A 16,766-nucleotide genomic window follows, 5' to 3' on the forward strand; every position below is an offset into this window, starting at 1 on the left:
AACCTTTTAGACATTAACCTTTTAGGTGATGTCACTTCCAAGTCAATAGAAATTATCTACAAAATAATACAAAGCACAGGCAATAAATCAGAAATAAATGTTTCCTCATCTTTTCAATTTATTATTTAGGTAGCTAACTTGAAATTGGTGTGTGATTATCTAGAATTAATAGGATTGGTGCTGGAAGAAATGAAAGGAGGTAGAGGAGATGGCCAGGAGGTGCTCTTCTGACCATGTCCCAAACAGCCAAACTTCTTTTTCTTCTTCTTATCTCCATCGAGCTCCTAAAAAGTGAAAATGTGCTTAATACCAAGCATCTGATAAAACATCTAGGATAAGTCATAAGACTAAAAGTAACTCTTAGTGACATCTATGGAAAAAATCTTACAATTCCTTGAATCTTTTTTTCTTGTAAGATAGGAAATATTCATAGGAGAGGTGTTTTTGTTGTTTGTTTTTCTCCCTTCTTTAATGGTAAAAAGGTTAGGCATAATAGCCATGAGCTTCCCTTTTATAACAACCAATCACAGCTCTAGAAGACTGTCACAACTAGCAGTGGCATCATGCACACCTCACAATCATAAAACTTTCTGTCCCTTTCTCACACAGAGTTGCTCTCAGAATCCTGAATCACTCTTAGACCAAGATTTCTTGTTAGAAATTTTAGACTAGGTAAGGAAGTCTCTGAGAGGCCTCTGATAATCTTTGTGAACACAGACCCAGAAATACTGGGAAGAACAAATCAATAAAATCTGCTGATTACCTGAAGAAAAAGGATTTCTTGTTGTAAGAGCTGGATTTCTCGTTTATGCTCCTCCTCCTTGAGCGTCCAGGCCTCTTCTTTTTGTATGAGTGTCTTCTCGAGCTCTGCCTTCTGCCAAGTCCACTGCTGTGCTTTGGATTCCCAATGTTGATTTAGTAAAGACAGCTGCTTTTTAAAGTCTTCCTCATTATTCAAGAGCTGCTGTCTCATCGGGTCTCTGGTAGTGAGCTCTGAATGAACCTTCTGGGGACCCTCAGATTGCTGCAGTCTGAACTGACCTTTGTATAATTTCATTTCCTCCTCAGAGCCCTCTTTCCGGAAGAGATGTTTAATGCTCCTCCCAGTTTGGACAAATGGAACACCCTCATGATGAAATTCAAGAGTTGATATCTGATGTTTCCCAAGCACAGAATCCAGATGTTTCATAACGGCCCTAATTTTCAATACCAGTCTTGTTTGGCCAAAGAGATCGAGGGACAAAGAAGCAGATGTGTCTGGTGATGCTGGATTTATAGGTGGAGCACCAGTGGGTTTAGCTTTTGTCAGAGGTAATACCTCTGAGGCTTCTTTCGAATCTTGGACACCCATTCGGGGCATGTTGGGATCGTACAGGTATACATGGATGGGCTGTCCAAAGGCACAGAAAGCAACCATGTTTTCATGAGGGTGGAAGGCTACACCATGGACACCAGTGGTGTACCAAAGCTCCGAGTAGATTGCAACTAGATCACCTGTCTCTGTGTTCCAGACATACGCCCTCCCATCTTCACTGCCAGAGAAGATATATGTTCCGCATGGTGTAAAGGTACTATAGATCCTCTCTTGTTTGTTTTTGGCTCCAGTGTATTCCTTCATTAGGAGGACGTTCAAGTCCATCATTCTCAAGATATTGTCTCTGGCATGGACCAGCAGGTGGCTCCCATTCGGATGGACTTGCAGCATGTCAATAGAAACACCGCTCAAGTTCTCCTTAGTAATTTTCCTCCCTATATGCCATAGGTGATATGGCTCAAGCTGCTGGTCGTCAAAGCCATAGGTTTCCCACAAAATTATGAGGCCTGTGCTGTCTCCAGAGAACATTCTACGCCCTTGAGCATCAAAACAGATTGTGTTGATGAAACCACAGTGACCCTCAAACTCCAGCAACAGCTGACCATTTACTTCGTCGACATCGACCCTCCACACTCGCACAATAGCATCGTAGCTGCCGGTCAGGACCAAGTTCTGAGCTGCCGGGTGGTATTGGGCACAGTACACAAAGGTTGGATGAGAGAGAACCTTCTGGGCTCGTATACAAAGGTTCTTCATGTTCCACTCTTTGACGGTTCCATCGGACGAGGCAGACAGGAGGCTGTGATCGTCGATGGACCAGCAGAGGTCATAGATTACTTTAAAATGGCAGCAGAATGTGGCTAAAACCTTCCCAGATGGTATCTGGTACACTATGACTGAGAAAGCGCCTCTGTCCGCGCAGGCGGCAGCAAGCATCGTCCCGGCGTGAGAGAAGAGCATCGTGAGGCAGCCCATCTTACCACCGTGGAACGACAGCATGGGTTTGTTAGGAATCTGACAGACTTGTTCCGGTAGCCTGCTCCATTGAATAGATTCTAGCTTTCTGTAAGGTGACTCGGGGTCCAGAAGCCCAGGGGGCCTAATGCCTCTCACTGTAACATGAAGGGCAGATGGGTATTGGTGCCTTGGGTGAAACTTCCACCATTTATACACATCAGTGGTTGCAGGCGTTTCAGTGATGTTTAAGTCTTTTTGTCTCATTTCCTGTGGTGGACAATAAAGCTGGAGATTGAGTTTGCTGTCAGTATTAAGCACACCATTGCTCCCGACAATCTTAAGGAATGCCCATGCAATTGTTCTGGGCTGTTCCTCGTGCTTTTCCACATCAACGCTGGCTGTTGCCTTTTCTGCAGAGATGAAGCCCAGGATCTCAAAGAATAGCAAAACCTTAGGGCTATCATCGCTTTGCTCAATGAAATAACCAAAGGGTCTATCAAAGATGATCTGTTCCTCCCAAGTAGGGATTAATGACTTCTTCAAATCAGAAGGTTGAGTCATAATTGGAAGAATGTACTCAACATCTTGTGGCTGCTTACTTGGGAAGGCAGGATGAGGGCTCTCTTCTCTTTTTACGTAGTATCCCGTGTTGCTATCCACAACATGGATCTTCACTCTTAGGTGTGAGAACAGCATATTCATAAACTGATCCATTTGGTGAACAAACACTCCCAGCAAAAGTCTGTCCTGAAAGTTAGGTCTCAGTGGTGTTTCAGACTGTTTTAGTTTGGATTCTGTATCTTTTTTTACATCAGGATCAGGGTTCTTTACTTTGGCCTGGGCAGCTCTTGTGCTTCGTCCCTTCTTACGGTTACACTTTACTTTCTTTTCACCATCCACACACTTTTTGCCAACAGAAAAATACCCCTTGGGTGCATCAAAATCCTCTTTCAAATAACTTCTGTTCATAGCTTCAGGGAGTGGGGGAAGTGTTCTTTTAATGTTTGTGTTGACTTTTGAAATTTGAAGGTCCTCTTGGCTATTATTGTTGTCAAAAAGAGTCTTTTCCACTGTTTCGTTCACTTTTATTTTATTCTCAGTGTAGTCAGGGCTGCTCTGTAGTTGGGGAGGAGAGATAATAAGATTAGTTTGAGTCAAAGTCATTTGCATGTTTGGACATAAATTTTAGAAAGATCGACAGAACATTGTGAATAGTTAGGGTTTTTGTTTCTTTTTTTAGTCTTCTTACATTTTTGTGTTCTCTTGCTCTTTTTGCCATATCTTTTCCTTATCTAACACCTTGCAATATAAAAGCACTATTATATACTGTATGTGAAGGACTCTCTTCCATCAGTAATTTTTAGTAGTCTTTTGGTTTTATCCTTCAGTGTCATGTTTCGATCTTTAACTCAAATATCAAAGCAAAAGCAATTAAATAATTTTGTTGCTTTGATTTTAAAAGTCTGCTCTATGCTTTGCTCCATTAAGTCATATTATCGATGGCAAGATCAGTAACCTCCATGTTAAACTGATAATGTGTCGAAAGACATCATGTATATTTTACTGTTTGGTACTTGTTAAATTCTATTTTATATACAATGAACCAAATTAAAATAATTTTGTAGCCACCAAATGTAATGCATTTTTGTAATTATTTTATTTCTAAACTATGTGTAGGCATGTGATGTAATATTTCTAAATAATTTCTAAAAACAAAAAACCGAAACAATAAAATAGAAGAATAAAAACTATACCGTATTGGCCCGAATATAAGACGGTGTTTTTTGCGTTGAAACAAGACTGAAAAAGTGGGGGTCGTCTTACATTCGGGCCAATACGGTATAAACGACGGGGAGTGTGATGCCTTTTTATTGGCGCTAGGTGGCGATACAACACTCTAAAGAAGAAGAAGCATTAGAAGAAGATACCTGTAGTGTCAGACCGTTGACAGCAGGTGGCGCCACTGCCGTCTCTTTTCAGCAAAAAGCTCGCGCTTGTCGTCCTTCCAGGTGCTGCATCGCTTCCGCTCTGCCTACAGGAATTCTCAGACGGCATTACGTCAGTTATCCTGCTAACGACCAGAAAGAATCCCCGTCCAGGAACAGTTCGCTCGCCGTTCCAGCGGCATTTAAAGGGGTTTATCTCGTCGCTTCCCCTCTCATTTAAACCACCGACTCCCGGTTTGGATTAACTCTGACTCTCCCACTTTGGTATGAAATCTTTGTGAGCGGGTTGAAGCATCGACGACACTCAGATCAGATGGAGGACTCCGAAGGTGAGACGCATTTCAGGTTGATACTCAACACGACGACATTCTGCAAGATCCGCCGTGCTTTTAGAATACCACGTAATAATGCTAGCTTTTATGCAGATGGTTTGGGACGGCGAATGTGTTTGTGACACCCGTTTCGCTGCCCATTTGCAGCGTGGAATTTTAACCATCCCTTCTGGGTCGTTTTCTCTTTTCTCTCTTCCCCCACAGGTACAAATGGTTGTTACTGTGCGGGTTGTGGGGGGAAAATGCAGGACGCGTTTCAAACGAAAGTCTTCCAGGACACCTGGCACAACGATTGCTTTCAGTGAGTCTTCATGTGTTATTTTTAACAGCTACGAACACGCAAGCCCAGACCAATAAGTGATCGTATTGTTTTCACTGAAAGGGGGGATTGACAGTCTCCAATTGTGTTTGTTTTTTTTCCTGTCTGTTGTGCTAGCTGCTTTGTGGAGAACCCCGGAATCTTCTCTCTTGTGGTCCAACACTGGCTCGGATCAGTGTTTCACAATTCACCGTTGTTTTGTGCCCACTTGCATGAAATGTGTAGGAATCTTTGTGCCGCCCTTGCAGGAGCACAGTCCAGGTTCTTGAGTTTGCACCCAGCCTTCTGGAGAACTTTGCCCCCTCCGTTGAAAGGTTTAATGATTGTTTTCCACAAGTCAATCTTTCACGGTGAAACACACCTGAAAGACATTTCCTTTTTTCCCTCCCCAAGGTTGGTATTTACTGACGGTTGATGAGAATCCAGAAGCTGAATGCATGTGTTGCAACTGAGAGCAGGATTAGGGTTGTTTTGTTACACGACCAGACCAGAGAGTCTGGTTCTGGGCCATTCTGGCATGTCCTGGTAGAAGAAATGAACCGCTGACTGTGTTGTTTGCTTCCCTTGATGATTTTAGTCACTGTTGTTTCTTCTTGCATAACCCGGAATACTCTTAAATAACACGGCAGCTTTCATTATCTGAGAGGCAAAGTTCTGGAAGCAGCTGAGCAATGAACGCTCCACTTTTGCCAGGTTTCCTTTCAGAGCCCATCTCTATAGTCGTCAGATGTCTCCAGTTAATCCTATAAAACAGATTTTTAAATATTTCGCGTGGGGGGGGGCAGCTTTGAGGTCCCCCCCTACGTACATTAATGTGTTTCATCTGTTTAACCTGCAGGGATTTGACTGTCACTGAAATATTCATGATGACAAATTCTTCCTTTAAATAGGAAAACATGTCCCTATAGGAAGACACTGTGGTACATCAAGTTACGTTCAAGTAAAGAAATAATAAAATATTTCAAACGACCTCCTACTTTTGCTGCTGTACGTTACCAAGACGATGAAGGGAAGTGAACACCAGCAGAAAAGCGCCTTGATTTACTTGATACCTCTTATTGTTGTGCTCCCATTGTCATTTGTCCACATTCTGCCACTCTGCCCACTCCGTACCCCCACCTTGTGCTGAATTTCTAAACGCTGATGTCAGGCCTGTTCTGGTAAACTTGGCAGTGTTTGAGCCCTATAGGTAACAACATGTTCCACTCCTGCATTCCTAGACAGCGATTCAGAGATGTGAGCCCGACGGCTCGCTGACGGCACTTTCCAGAGAGGCTGCAGATGAAATATATGTTCGGTGTGAGCGGGTTACTCATCGGGAGCCTTTCGTCTGTCTCGATTTAACGTTTCAGTTGAGGGGGGGTTGGGAAAAATTCGATCTGGTTGTTTGGGACCGAAAGAGACAAACCCCCTTGTGTCATTTTAGTGGTTCTAACATTTTCTTTAAGCGTTGCACGTCTCAAATGGAATTCAAACAGGCATCGGCCTCAGCCTGAGGGGAAAGGAAAGATCTTTTTGCTGCTGGATGCAAAGTTTATATCGTTAAACTCCGATATTGGATCAGTATGTGTACCAGCATAAATACCATCTTGTCCTTTCAAGGTAAACGAGCAGAGTGTTATTGAATGAGGAAAAACATCCCAGCATTATTCAAAACTTGTTTCTGGTGCTTTTCTTCTTGTTTTAGACGTGATGTCTGCCGTTTAACCTTTTACCCAATAACTGGCTCCCACATCCTTGAAACGATGTTGTTGTGGAGAAGACTTGGGGGTAAACACGACCATCCGATGAGGTCACGTTAAACGCGAAAGACTCGAGTCCACAGAGCCGCGACTCAAGTATGTGACGGTCCGCTCGGCAACAAAGGAATATACTCCGGCAGGAATGTGGAGTCGAGGAAGTGAGGAATGTTTATGTTGTAGTGTTTGTGCAGGCAGGACTTTGGCATTGTTCATTAGAAAGCCACCTGAGTGTGTCCACCTCCCCCCGCCCTGATTACTCGGAGAGGTCAGGCAGTCAGGTGCGGTGTAGTTCAGTCGCACCCGTCCAGGAATGTTCCCCTCGGGAGCAGGTGGGATGTTGAATACGGCGAACTCTGCTTCCCTCCTCTTAGAAACTCAGCCTGAAACTGTGGAGTCCCAACTTCTTTCTTTTGTTGAATGGCAGTGCCGTAAAGATGGGAATGGGTCTCCTGCTCGGCGCCCTCCCTCCCTCCCTCCGTCCCTCCCTCCCTCCCTCCGTCCCTCTTGGTCTCATTTGCCGTACATCCATGGCATCGGTGTCGTGTGCTCTCCCAGGTCCTCGGCATCTGTCAGGTTGAGACGGGTTCTGCATTCCGGAGAATTTAGGTGCGCGTTCCTGGTTTCATGAAGCAGAACCTTTTAGTTCTAATCATTTCTGAATGAATCTGACGTAAGCCTCTTAATTACCCACAGAACAAAGGCCCCCTGCTCTTGTTGGACATTGCGATCCTGTTAAATTCAGCGCGAGAGTGAAACCTGACGACTGAATAACCGCTTCCTTCTGCAGCTGCGTCAAAGCGCACAGCTTTCCATTCATAAAGGGAAACCTTATTCAATCTACTTTTTCCTCTGTAATGTCACAGGAGAGGGGGGGGGCGTTTTCCATCGCTTCCAAAGAGCGACAGTGCTGAACGCAGCTGACCGTCGCTTCTCCACTGACTTTAAATAGAGATCTCACACCCCTAATGACGTTACCTCCGACATGCAATGGAGACAAATCCCCTCATTAGTTTTGCATCCTGACCCAACACTGTTTTCCTCACGGATTACAAACGCTGCCATGCAACCCACATGGCGAGCAGTGACACGTTTGAATCCATGAAACAAAGAATCACTGTGACACCTGACAAGTTTTACAATTCTAGAATGTCAGGTTGGACTGTTGAGAGTGAAAGAATACAGCTCTGTTGAGGATGCCATCAGTTTGGGGTTTTTTTTTTGCCACCACAGGCACAAACGTGGTCTTTCCTTCCGCACTTCTCCCTCTTAACAAATGCCAGAACATGCTGAAATATGCAAAGCGTTTGCCAAAGACAGTAAGAACGGACGAGCTTCACCTGCAAGCACAGAGGGCCGATTGATGCGCACAGAACGCTGCAAAAACACTCCAAACCACATTCTTCCTGAAAAGGTTCTCATTTGGGCTTGTTGCGTAAGACGAAAATGTAATATTCTTAATATCTCTGTAGACGTGAGCATTCGGAGAATATTTTCCACAAGAACGTCAACAGATGGTGTTTTTTTCCCCCGTCGAGGGCCACATCAAGTTGGTTTTAGTAAAGTCGTCTCTGACACAACCGTTCGTCCTTGATTGCTCTCTGGCTGTTGCTGCCTTGGTGCACAACCAGTGGAGCCTGGCAGCTCATGGCTCGGAGGGAAGGACGGATGGTTCTCGTCATCAGAGGGTTGCCGTTCAAGTCCCAGGACGGGGCCGTGGGCTGGGGTGTTCCAGAGCAAGGCACCCAACCCCCAGCACCGCGGCTGGCTTGTGTGTTCCCTACTGGTGTGATGGACGGGTTAAATGATGACGTCAGATTCACTAACTCTAATTGGTGTGTTCAAATGTTTTGGTTTCTTCTTCTTGTGGGTGTTCGTGCACGCCTGAAGGTGCTTTTCAACGTGCTGGCTTCCCCCCCACCCCCAAATGAAACAGAAATGCAGCTGAGTTGACTTTACGGGGGCCAATTTGCTGTTATGGCATTCGGGATGTTTACGCTTCTAATAAAGCTCTGCGGTATTTTTATCGCAATGTTGCAGTTTTCAGTGTTCCAGCTTTGTCATCAAGGCCGATCTCAACGTTGGCGTCTGTTGGCGCTTCAACCACGAGACTAACGAGAAGCGACGCTGTTCTTTCTGTTGACCTGGATAAGAAAATGAGCAGCGCGCAACTGTAAATAAAAACAACCGGAGAATCGGAGCACTCTCGCCTGCGGACGTCAGTTGGGAAAACATGTTTAAAAAGCGACTTTACTATTTTTCCTGACCTGGGTCCTTTCAAGATGAGTCCAGAAAACCATTTTTACACACATGAAAGCCACCATGTGAGAGCCTGAACATGTCAGCCCCCCCCCCCCCCAGCTGATGTCCCTGTCCAACCTGGTAGTTAATAATACCATTGCTCTGCTATGTACTGTATGTGAGTTGAGGAATGGGGTTTGAAAAGATGTACTGAGAGGAAAGGTTGTCATTTTTAACCACTCTCCAGAATCCTTGTACAGGTGGAAAAAAGGATAATCAGACTTGGAGTTGCTTCTCAATTACAAAGACATGAATACTTTAATATGAAATATGAAACAATTCAGATGCCTGTTCTTTAAATGGGCCTTGATGTTTGTTGTATCGACCCCTCAGGTGTTCCGTGTGCTCTGACCACCTGACCAACTGGTACTATGAAAAGGACGGGAAGCTGTACTGCCGTAAACACTACTGGGAGGAGTTTGGAGAGCTCTGTCACGGCTGCTCGCTCCTCATGACCGGCCCCGCCATGGTGAGTCCGCCGCACCTGCACTCCAATCTGATTTTCACAGTTCTAATTTCATCTGAGGCTAAACAAATAGGCTTCGCCGGATGAAGCTTTCTGTTTTTGTGAAAGGCATTCAAAGGATTCTTGATGGTTGAAGCCTCGTCAGCATGAGGAACTAAGCCCAATCCAATCAGAGTGGCTTTAATAAGTAGCGTGAAGTGTCTCTCTCTCAGGGCGCCGCCTCCGTAAAAACACTGACCTATATTTAACAGTTCTAATTCTGTCCTTTTGGAGTTCTTTGTTTAATTTTCTTCTCTTGTCTCATTTTTGTGTGATGTACAAAGAAAGCGTCTCCGTCAGTTTCTTCCTGTTGCCCCGGATGAATGCTAACGTGCAGCAGGGGAGGACAGTGTTTTGTTTTCAGGTTTATTCCAGGAACGGGAGAGTTATACTTTACGTTCTGGCCAAATGGGCTCTAGCCCTCACTCTTGAAATCCCCTCTGAGGCCCCATTATGTTTCCCCTCTGCACAGAAGTTCGCCACAGTTCACTTCCCAGAGCTTGTGAGGTGCTCGAACATGAGGCGGCTTCAGAGCCAGCCGTGTTCAGCCCCGGTCAGTCAGGTCTGTGAGGATTACACACAGTCAGAAGTATGTTATTAAATTCTTTTTTTATTGTTATTATTATTGCCATCAGCTTCTCATTTTTGATTGTGTTTATATAAGTTGCACAGCTGCTTTTCCGACTGGCGCCCAACAGAGTGACACATGTTCAGGTGTCTCAACGTGAAACCAAGCGAGAGACAGTTTGGGTTTATTATGCACAAGTTAGAACGTGAAATCAGTGCGTCAGAAGCTGTGGCCTGTCGCAGCTAAAGTCGCTCTTTTACATGAAGTGAGCCGTCCTGATGTTATTCTTTTCGCCACCTGGCAACACGCACAATAGATCCGTCTAACTAGTACTGGCATCCCTCGTCACCGGCCAGTGAAGCCAAGCGATTTTGGCAGAGTTGGGGCACCAGTGCAGCCTCTCGGCCAAACAAAGGGGTGGGAGAAACATGGCGGACCTCAAAGAGAACATCCTCTAGAGCTGCTCCTGCTGTTACGTTAGTGGTGAGCATGTGTTCCCTGTCAAACCAGTATCAAACTGGGAACTGATGGCTCATTTGACACGTGAGTTGAAATCTTTAGAATTGCTCTCCACTTCAGGCCCGCAGCCCTTTGCCAGGCAGGTTGTTTGTGCCGTCGCTGCTGCTCGGGTTCTTACCTTGAAGGCAGGGAGTTGCAGACGTTTACGGTAATAGGTTGCCTGACATCACTCTCAACCCTGTGGAGCTGGTGACCCTCTCCTGGCTCTGACTCAGAGCTGTGGGAAAGGAAAAACATCTTCAAACATGTGGTGGACTGAAACCCGTAAATAAAAGCGAAAACTTGTCACCTGCTGATGACAGCGACAGTCTTCCTACGGTGGAATCATTACCTTTCACGCTAACCTGCTGGGAGTTAACCTTTTGACCTGTGGAATGTTCCAAGTTATGAGGCATTCGGGAACTCTTCCACTCTGTTATATCTAATCAATTCAGACCTGTAATATGTTGCTGTTGTTTAGAGCAATAATATATTTAATAATAGTATATTTATAATATAATATATTTATATCTATATTTTAAGGAATAATATATTTCTTAACAACACAGTTTTCTTATAAAGAGAAATGTACACTTATTCTTGTCAATTCTTTTGATATGTGCCCAGTTTGAGTTCTTGCTGAATGGCAGCAGGTGAAGCATGATGTCATCTCGCATGAGAGAAACAGAAACCTTGGTGGAAATGAGCTTGGCGTGCAGAAAGAGAGCGGAGGGCCGGGGCTTAATGAAAGAGTGAGCACGCAGCAGACTGTGAGCTGGTTCCAGAGTTCAGATTGAGTCAGAAAGTTGAGCAGTTGTAGCCCTGAGGACACAGGTGACATCATGGCAGGATAAACAGAAGGTGGCGAGGCAGAGGGCGTAACACGGTGGGAGGGGACAACGGGACGTGTGACTGTAACACACAGCAGAGGGGAACGGCAGCCTCCAGTCGGGATTTTACCTCTTTGTCCAGTGGAGGGAGCGAGTCGGTCAGCCTGTCTGTGTTTGGGTTTCCAGGTAGCCGGAGAGCACAAGTACCACCCCGAGTGCTTTGTGTGTTTGAGCTGCAAGGTGGTGATTGAAGACCGGGACACGTACGCCCTGGTGGAACGATCCAAACTATACTGGTAAGATGCCCTCGCTGGCTCTCATATGAAGCTGTAAATGTGGAGACGCTCAGCTGGCTGCTCTGAACAACCTCAGTGCAGCACTAAGGGAGAGAGATGTTGATTCGAGGAAAATAACAGCCTTGGCTTATCTGGCTTCAGGCAGGTCTCGTCCTGCCCAGTTGTGGACGAGCACGCTCACACATGCAGTGACTCTTCCCTCCCGTCTGTTGCAGTGGCAAGTGTTACAAGCAGGTGATCCTCACGCCCATGTTGGAAAAACGCTCCAACGAATCGATCGTCGACTCGCTGCCGCACACGGTGACCCTCATCTCCATGCCTTCTGCGGCCAACGGCAAGAGGGGCCTGTCCGTCTCGGTGATGAGGGACATCAACGGCACGGCGAGCGTCCAAGTCAAGGAGTGAGTGAGCGAGAAGGGAGCCGCTCTGCGTGGTTTCTGTGCGTCCACTGCAAAGTGTCCTCACCACCTTCTGTTGGCCTGTGTGTTCCTAGAGTCAGAGGGATGCTTCTTAGTCCAGAGGTGCGGAACGCCATCCACGTTGGGGACAGGATCCTGGAGATTAACGGTCTTCCTGTTGGGACAATGATGGAGGCGGAGGTGGGTCTCTGCCTCACAGTACCTGTTATGTTCCAGAGCGCCTCGCATCCTTGGATGGAGCTTATTAGGTTAATTGTTAAAAGGAGATGCATTCCTGCAGTGAAGTCCAAAGCTCTGTGTGTCCTTCACCTGGGATTTTTGGAATTCCTCTCATTCCATCACAGATACGTTCTTCAGATGGGAGTGGATTAAATGTGGAATGATGCCACTGACAGTTTAATTGCCACGGTTGTTGCACCGCCCATCTCTTTCATCATCCATTAATTTTTGTTTTGTCTTTAAATTCCGGCCTGGTGCATCGTGTGTGCCGCACAATTTTGCTCCCAACTTTCCTGCTGACTGCGACAAATACCATTATTTCATCTTTATAGTTTCTACTTTCTGTTTATAGCAGAAGAATATTCAGCTGAGGAATGTAGCAAGATAACATTTGAACATATGGATCAGTTTATTTTCAGGAGAAAAGGAATCCCAGGAATCGTGTGATTGAGTGAGTGTCTCTTTTGTGCTTTTCTTTAGGTGGATGATCTTATTCACTGCACCAGTCACACCCTGCAGCTCCTGATAGAATATGACCCAGTCAGGCAGCGTTTGGACAGGCTGAGGCTGGGCTCACCCAGGACCCGCTTCGGAGCCCCGGCTACCTCCCGCATGCGTCTGTCCTCTCCTTCCAATGCAGTCCTGGAAAGAACCGAATCCGTCGAGGACAGCTCGCTGAAACGGAGGTCTTTGAGGTGTGTTACAGCAACACCAGCCCAGTCACCACGTTTGGTGGTCGCCTTTTTTCTCGACGCCCTCGTCCTCTCTGTCCAGGCGCAGCAACAGCATCTGCAAGTCGCCCGGGCCCAATTCACCCAAAGAGCTCCCTTTTATGACGCGAGACATCGGCCGCTCCGAGTCTCTGCGGTCGTCCAGCAGCTGCTCTCATCGCATCTTCCGGCCGTGTGACCTCATCCATGGGGAGATCCTGGGAAAAGGCTTCTTTGGACAGGCCATCAAAGTCAGCATCTTTCTACACTGAGCTGTTTTATACACCCGTTTATGTTTGTTACATAAAAACAAGCCTGTACTCCCAAAACAGGTGACTCATAAAGCCACAGGGGAGGTGATGGTGATGAAGGAGCTAATCCGCTGTGACGAGGAGACGCAGAAGACTTTCTTGAAGGAGGTTGGTGCTTTATTAGTGTTTTATTTGAATGTGTTTGACCTCTCCTGTGTGTCAGCACCATCAGGTCTAATAGCCGATCTGCTCCTTGACCAGGTCAAAGTGATGCGATGCCTCGATCACCCCCACGTTCTGAGGTTCATCGGCGTTCTCTACAAGGACAAGAGGCTCAATTTAATAACCGAGTTCATTGAAGGAGGCACTCTCAAGGACTTCATCAGAGACACTGTGAGTCTAACCAGCTGATTAAGTTAACCATCTATTCCTCCTCCCGCTGTTCCTGCACAGCGGAGAGCAACAACAACACAAACGCTCAGTAGACTCAGAACAGAAGTATTCACCGTGTGGGAGGAAGTTGACCCGAAGTCAACTCTGCTGTGGTAAGTGGGCTCCCGGCTACGCGGTGGGACGGATGGCACGTCGACTGGCAGGAGCACAGAATAAATAAAACATGTGCAAGTGCTCCCAGGTGAAGCTGCGTGCCCCCCACTCCATGGCAGAGTTCAACACGGAATAATCACGGTTGCGCGGATATAATTTCGCCCACTTTGACGTTTGATGCAAACACTTTGACTCCTTTCTCTTTGTTTTCTCTTTCCTCACCGGGGGCCAACAGGATCCGTTTCCATGGGAGCAAAGAGTGAGCTTTGCTAAGAGCATTGCCTCAGGCATGGTGAGTTGGCCTTTTGTCAGAGCACTAACATTGGAATAATCTTCAGCTGTTATTTGCAGCTGCACAGATGTTTCAGTTGGTCACTTAGAGACCAGCTTCTTTGTGGCTGCTGGAATCATCCTGAGCTGAATTAAAGAACCAATCAGTGATTAATTTAATTGTTAATGACATCAAGATGGGGGATCCACTCAGAGGACAGAGGACTCTGTCAAGCCGACCAACTGTGACCACAAACAAAAACCTGCTCCCAGGTTTTTAACTCCATCTTAGGTGGTGATTTTCAAAGCAAAGAGTAAAATAGAACCTCATGAAATAGAACCTTCAGGGGTGGACCGGGCCGGATGAAAATGTCTTCTGATACATCTATGAAAGTTGTACCCCTAACCCTAACCTTTCCCCTCTGTTTCAGGCTTACCTTCATTCCATGAGCATCATCCACAGAGACCTCAACTCTCACAACTGCCTGGTTAAACTGGTACGTGGCCACCAAACACATTCAGCCGCCTGAAGAAGCGGCGCCGAGCCTGACGGCTGGGATCTAAACCCGCTCTTCTAACAGGACAACACCGTGGTCGTCGCTGACTTCGGACTGTCCCGGCTCGTCGTGGAGGACAAAGTTAAGCCTCCTCCTGAGAAGCCGTCAAACAAGAAGAGGATGTTCAGGCGTAGCGACAGAAAGAAGCGCTACACCGTGGTCGGAAACCCTTACTGGATGGCTCCAGAGATGCTCAATGGTGTGTGATAATGTGTGATAATAATAATATTCCCCAGTGGTTTATTCATGTAGCACAAAAGGAAGGATTTCAAAACAGCATCAGGACATTAAAATAATAATACACGCTTTACAAACAGACGAGACAACATCATAAAAGCCCGTCTGTAGGGAGAGATTTACCAGAACTCGCTGACCTCAGCCAGGAGGTGCATTTCATTTATCCCCTTTTCCCATCTCGTTATAATTTCAGGCAAGCGCTACGATGAGAAGGTGGACATTTTCTCTTTTGGAATTGTTCTCTGTGAGGTAAGAACGTGGATTTCCTCCCCGTTGCTTGAACCCAAATCCGCTTCATTTGTTCGTTCGGCGAACCCGTGTCGGCCGCTGGACTATTGTATACGAAGTGGAAATGAATTTGCATTTGGCTGCGTGGATGTATCCAACAGAAAACCATCGTGTTAAAGTGTGACGATCTCTCTGTTGGCTGTTTATCTTTCCTTTCCCTGCTCGTGGACGTCTTCCTGATCGTGCAGATCATTGGAAAAGTCTACGCAGATCCCGAGTGCCTCCCCAGGACTCAAGACTTTGGCCTCAACATTGGAAAGTTTGTGGAGAAGTTTCTACCTGAAGATTGTCCTCCAGCTTTCTTTCCACTGACGGTGGCCTGTTGTGACCTGGCACCAGACAACCGGTGAGCACCGCGTTCAGACTTCAGCGGACTTCGGGTCATTGTCGCTCTGTCTGGTTGTAACCCGTCCGTGTTCGCGTTCTGCTCCTCCAGTCCTTCGTTCCAAAAACTGGAAGACTGGTTCGAGGCTCTGTCCCTCAACCAGGAGCTGGGGATCCCTCTGCCGGCCGAGCTGGATGAGCTTCACCAGACTATGAGTCGACTCTACTGGCCCAAGGACGCTTCTGCGGTCCAGAACACAGATCAGGCTCCAAACTCTGCAGAGGTCCCTCCTGACTCAGCTTGCACAACCAAAACAGACACTTAAGTTCCTTTTCCTTTTTAAAAAAAAAAAAAAAATCCCTCTAAACTGCTGCACTAACTAACTGTGGATGGAAAACGAGGAAAAACTGCAGTGAAACCGAGCCACATCTGAACTGGATAACCTGAGGTAGCCGTGCCGGTCATCCTCTGCCGGGGGGCTTAATTCTCGACAGGGCCGCTGAAATGCATTATGGGAAGAAAAAAAAAGACATTTCAAAGTGACAAGGTTTCACTTGACAGACGGCGCACACGATTCTCTACTAATGTTTACTGTATATAAAGGCAATACTACACCTGACGCGAGCTGTTGGGAGATGGAGCAGGCGGCATTCGGTCAGGTTTGTTTTTCTGGTTCTGAAGTTGTTTGTCATGCGAGGAATGTGCGTCTTTGTGCTCGAACAGTGTGCCTGCGTCGCTGCTCCAGCAAATTCAGAGGCGTTATTGGCGGAGGGTAAACAGGACCGCGCTCAAGACAGCGTCGGAAGGAAAACCCGCTGACCCCAAATAGTTTCACCACTCCGAGATGTGAGAGGAGTTGGTGATGGACTGTTGGGTTTGGTTCCGTTTAATCGCCACTGATGCCATTTTGACCGACAGTGAGGTTTACTTCCGTAGCCTAATATTTTCTTTTTTATAATGAAGCATTGCATTTTCACAGCCGCCACACATTTGTTAATATAAAACACTATTTTAAAATTAAGGACGTAAATCTTTTACTGATATTGTCAAATGATTGAACTTTGCTTTGTATAAAACTGGAATTTCTATCCTATGTAATGTAAATATGTATAGTTTTCCTCTAGCTGGACATTTTTTTTAACTCTAAACATTTTGTCGCCAGTGGACTTTTTTCCCCCTCGGTACCGATGACCAGTTGTAACCACTATTATTTATATCACTGTAGTGTTTCCTAATTAAACCCTTTAAATGATGCTTTTTGTCCTGTGTTCCTCTGTAACAACTAGTCTAACATTTTCATGTTCCAAGATTTAAAGATTCACTTTCCACCCTGTTCCT

The 16,766-nt window shown here is 46.1% G+C and overlaps 2 protein-coding genes across 3 annotated transcripts; one reads left to right on the forward strand and one right to left on the reverse strand.

The window, feature by feature from the left end:
* Nucleotides 1-3,257, reverse strand: LOC130525586 (jouberin-like). The gene is made up of 2 exons (XM_057032520.1): nucleotides 764-3,257; nucleotides 1-284 (listed from the first exon to the last, which is right to left on the reverse strand). The coding sequence occupies exons 1-2, from the start codon at nucleotides 3,239-3,241 to the stop codon at nucleotides 156-158; spliced, it is 2,607 nt and encodes an 868-aa protein (XP_056888500.1). The 5' UTR covers nucleotides 3,242-3,257; the 3' UTR covers nucleotides 1-155.
* A 1,046-nt stretch (nucleotides 3,258-4,303) lies between these two features.
* Nucleotides 4,304-16,681, forward strand: limk2 (LIM domain kinase 2). 2 transcript variants are annotated; one of them, XM_057032544.1, is made up of 17 exons: nucleotides 4,304-4,547; nucleotides 4,755-4,851; nucleotides 9,243-9,378; nucleotides 9,887-10,003; nucleotides 11,497-11,606; nucleotides 11,822-12,007; nucleotides 12,100-12,205; nucleotides 12,725-12,939; nucleotides 13,019-13,205; nucleotides 13,287-13,373; nucleotides 13,467-13,598; nucleotides 13,987-14,043; nucleotides 14,453-14,518; nucleotides 14,603-14,777; nucleotides 15,009-15,064; nucleotides 15,292-15,449; nucleotides 15,540-16,681. In XM_057032544.1, exons 1-17 carry the CDS (start codon nucleotides 4,532-4,534, stop codon nucleotides 15,751-15,753), a joined length of 2,115 nt encoding a protein of 704 aa, XP_056888524.1. In that variant the 5' UTR covers nucleotides 4,304-4,531; the 3' UTR covers nucleotides 15,754-16,681. The 2 variants fall into 2 exon arrangements, with proteins under 2 accessions (XP_056888524.1, XP_056888525.1); XM_057032545.1 differs by lacking the exon at nucleotides 9,887-10,003 and having other exon boundaries at nucleotides 4,305-4,547.
* The last annotated feature ends 85 nt before the right edge of the window (nucleotides 16,682-16,766 follow it).

The sequence above is a fragment of the Takifugu flavidus genome, chromosome 5 (assembly GCF_003711565.1).
Source record: "Takifugu flavidus isolate HTHZ2018 chromosome 5, ASM371156v2, whole genome shotgun sequence".
Classification (NCBI taxonomy): domain Eukaryota; kingdom Metazoa; phylum Chordata; class Actinopteri; order Tetraodontiformes; family Tetraodontidae; genus Takifugu; species Takifugu flavidus.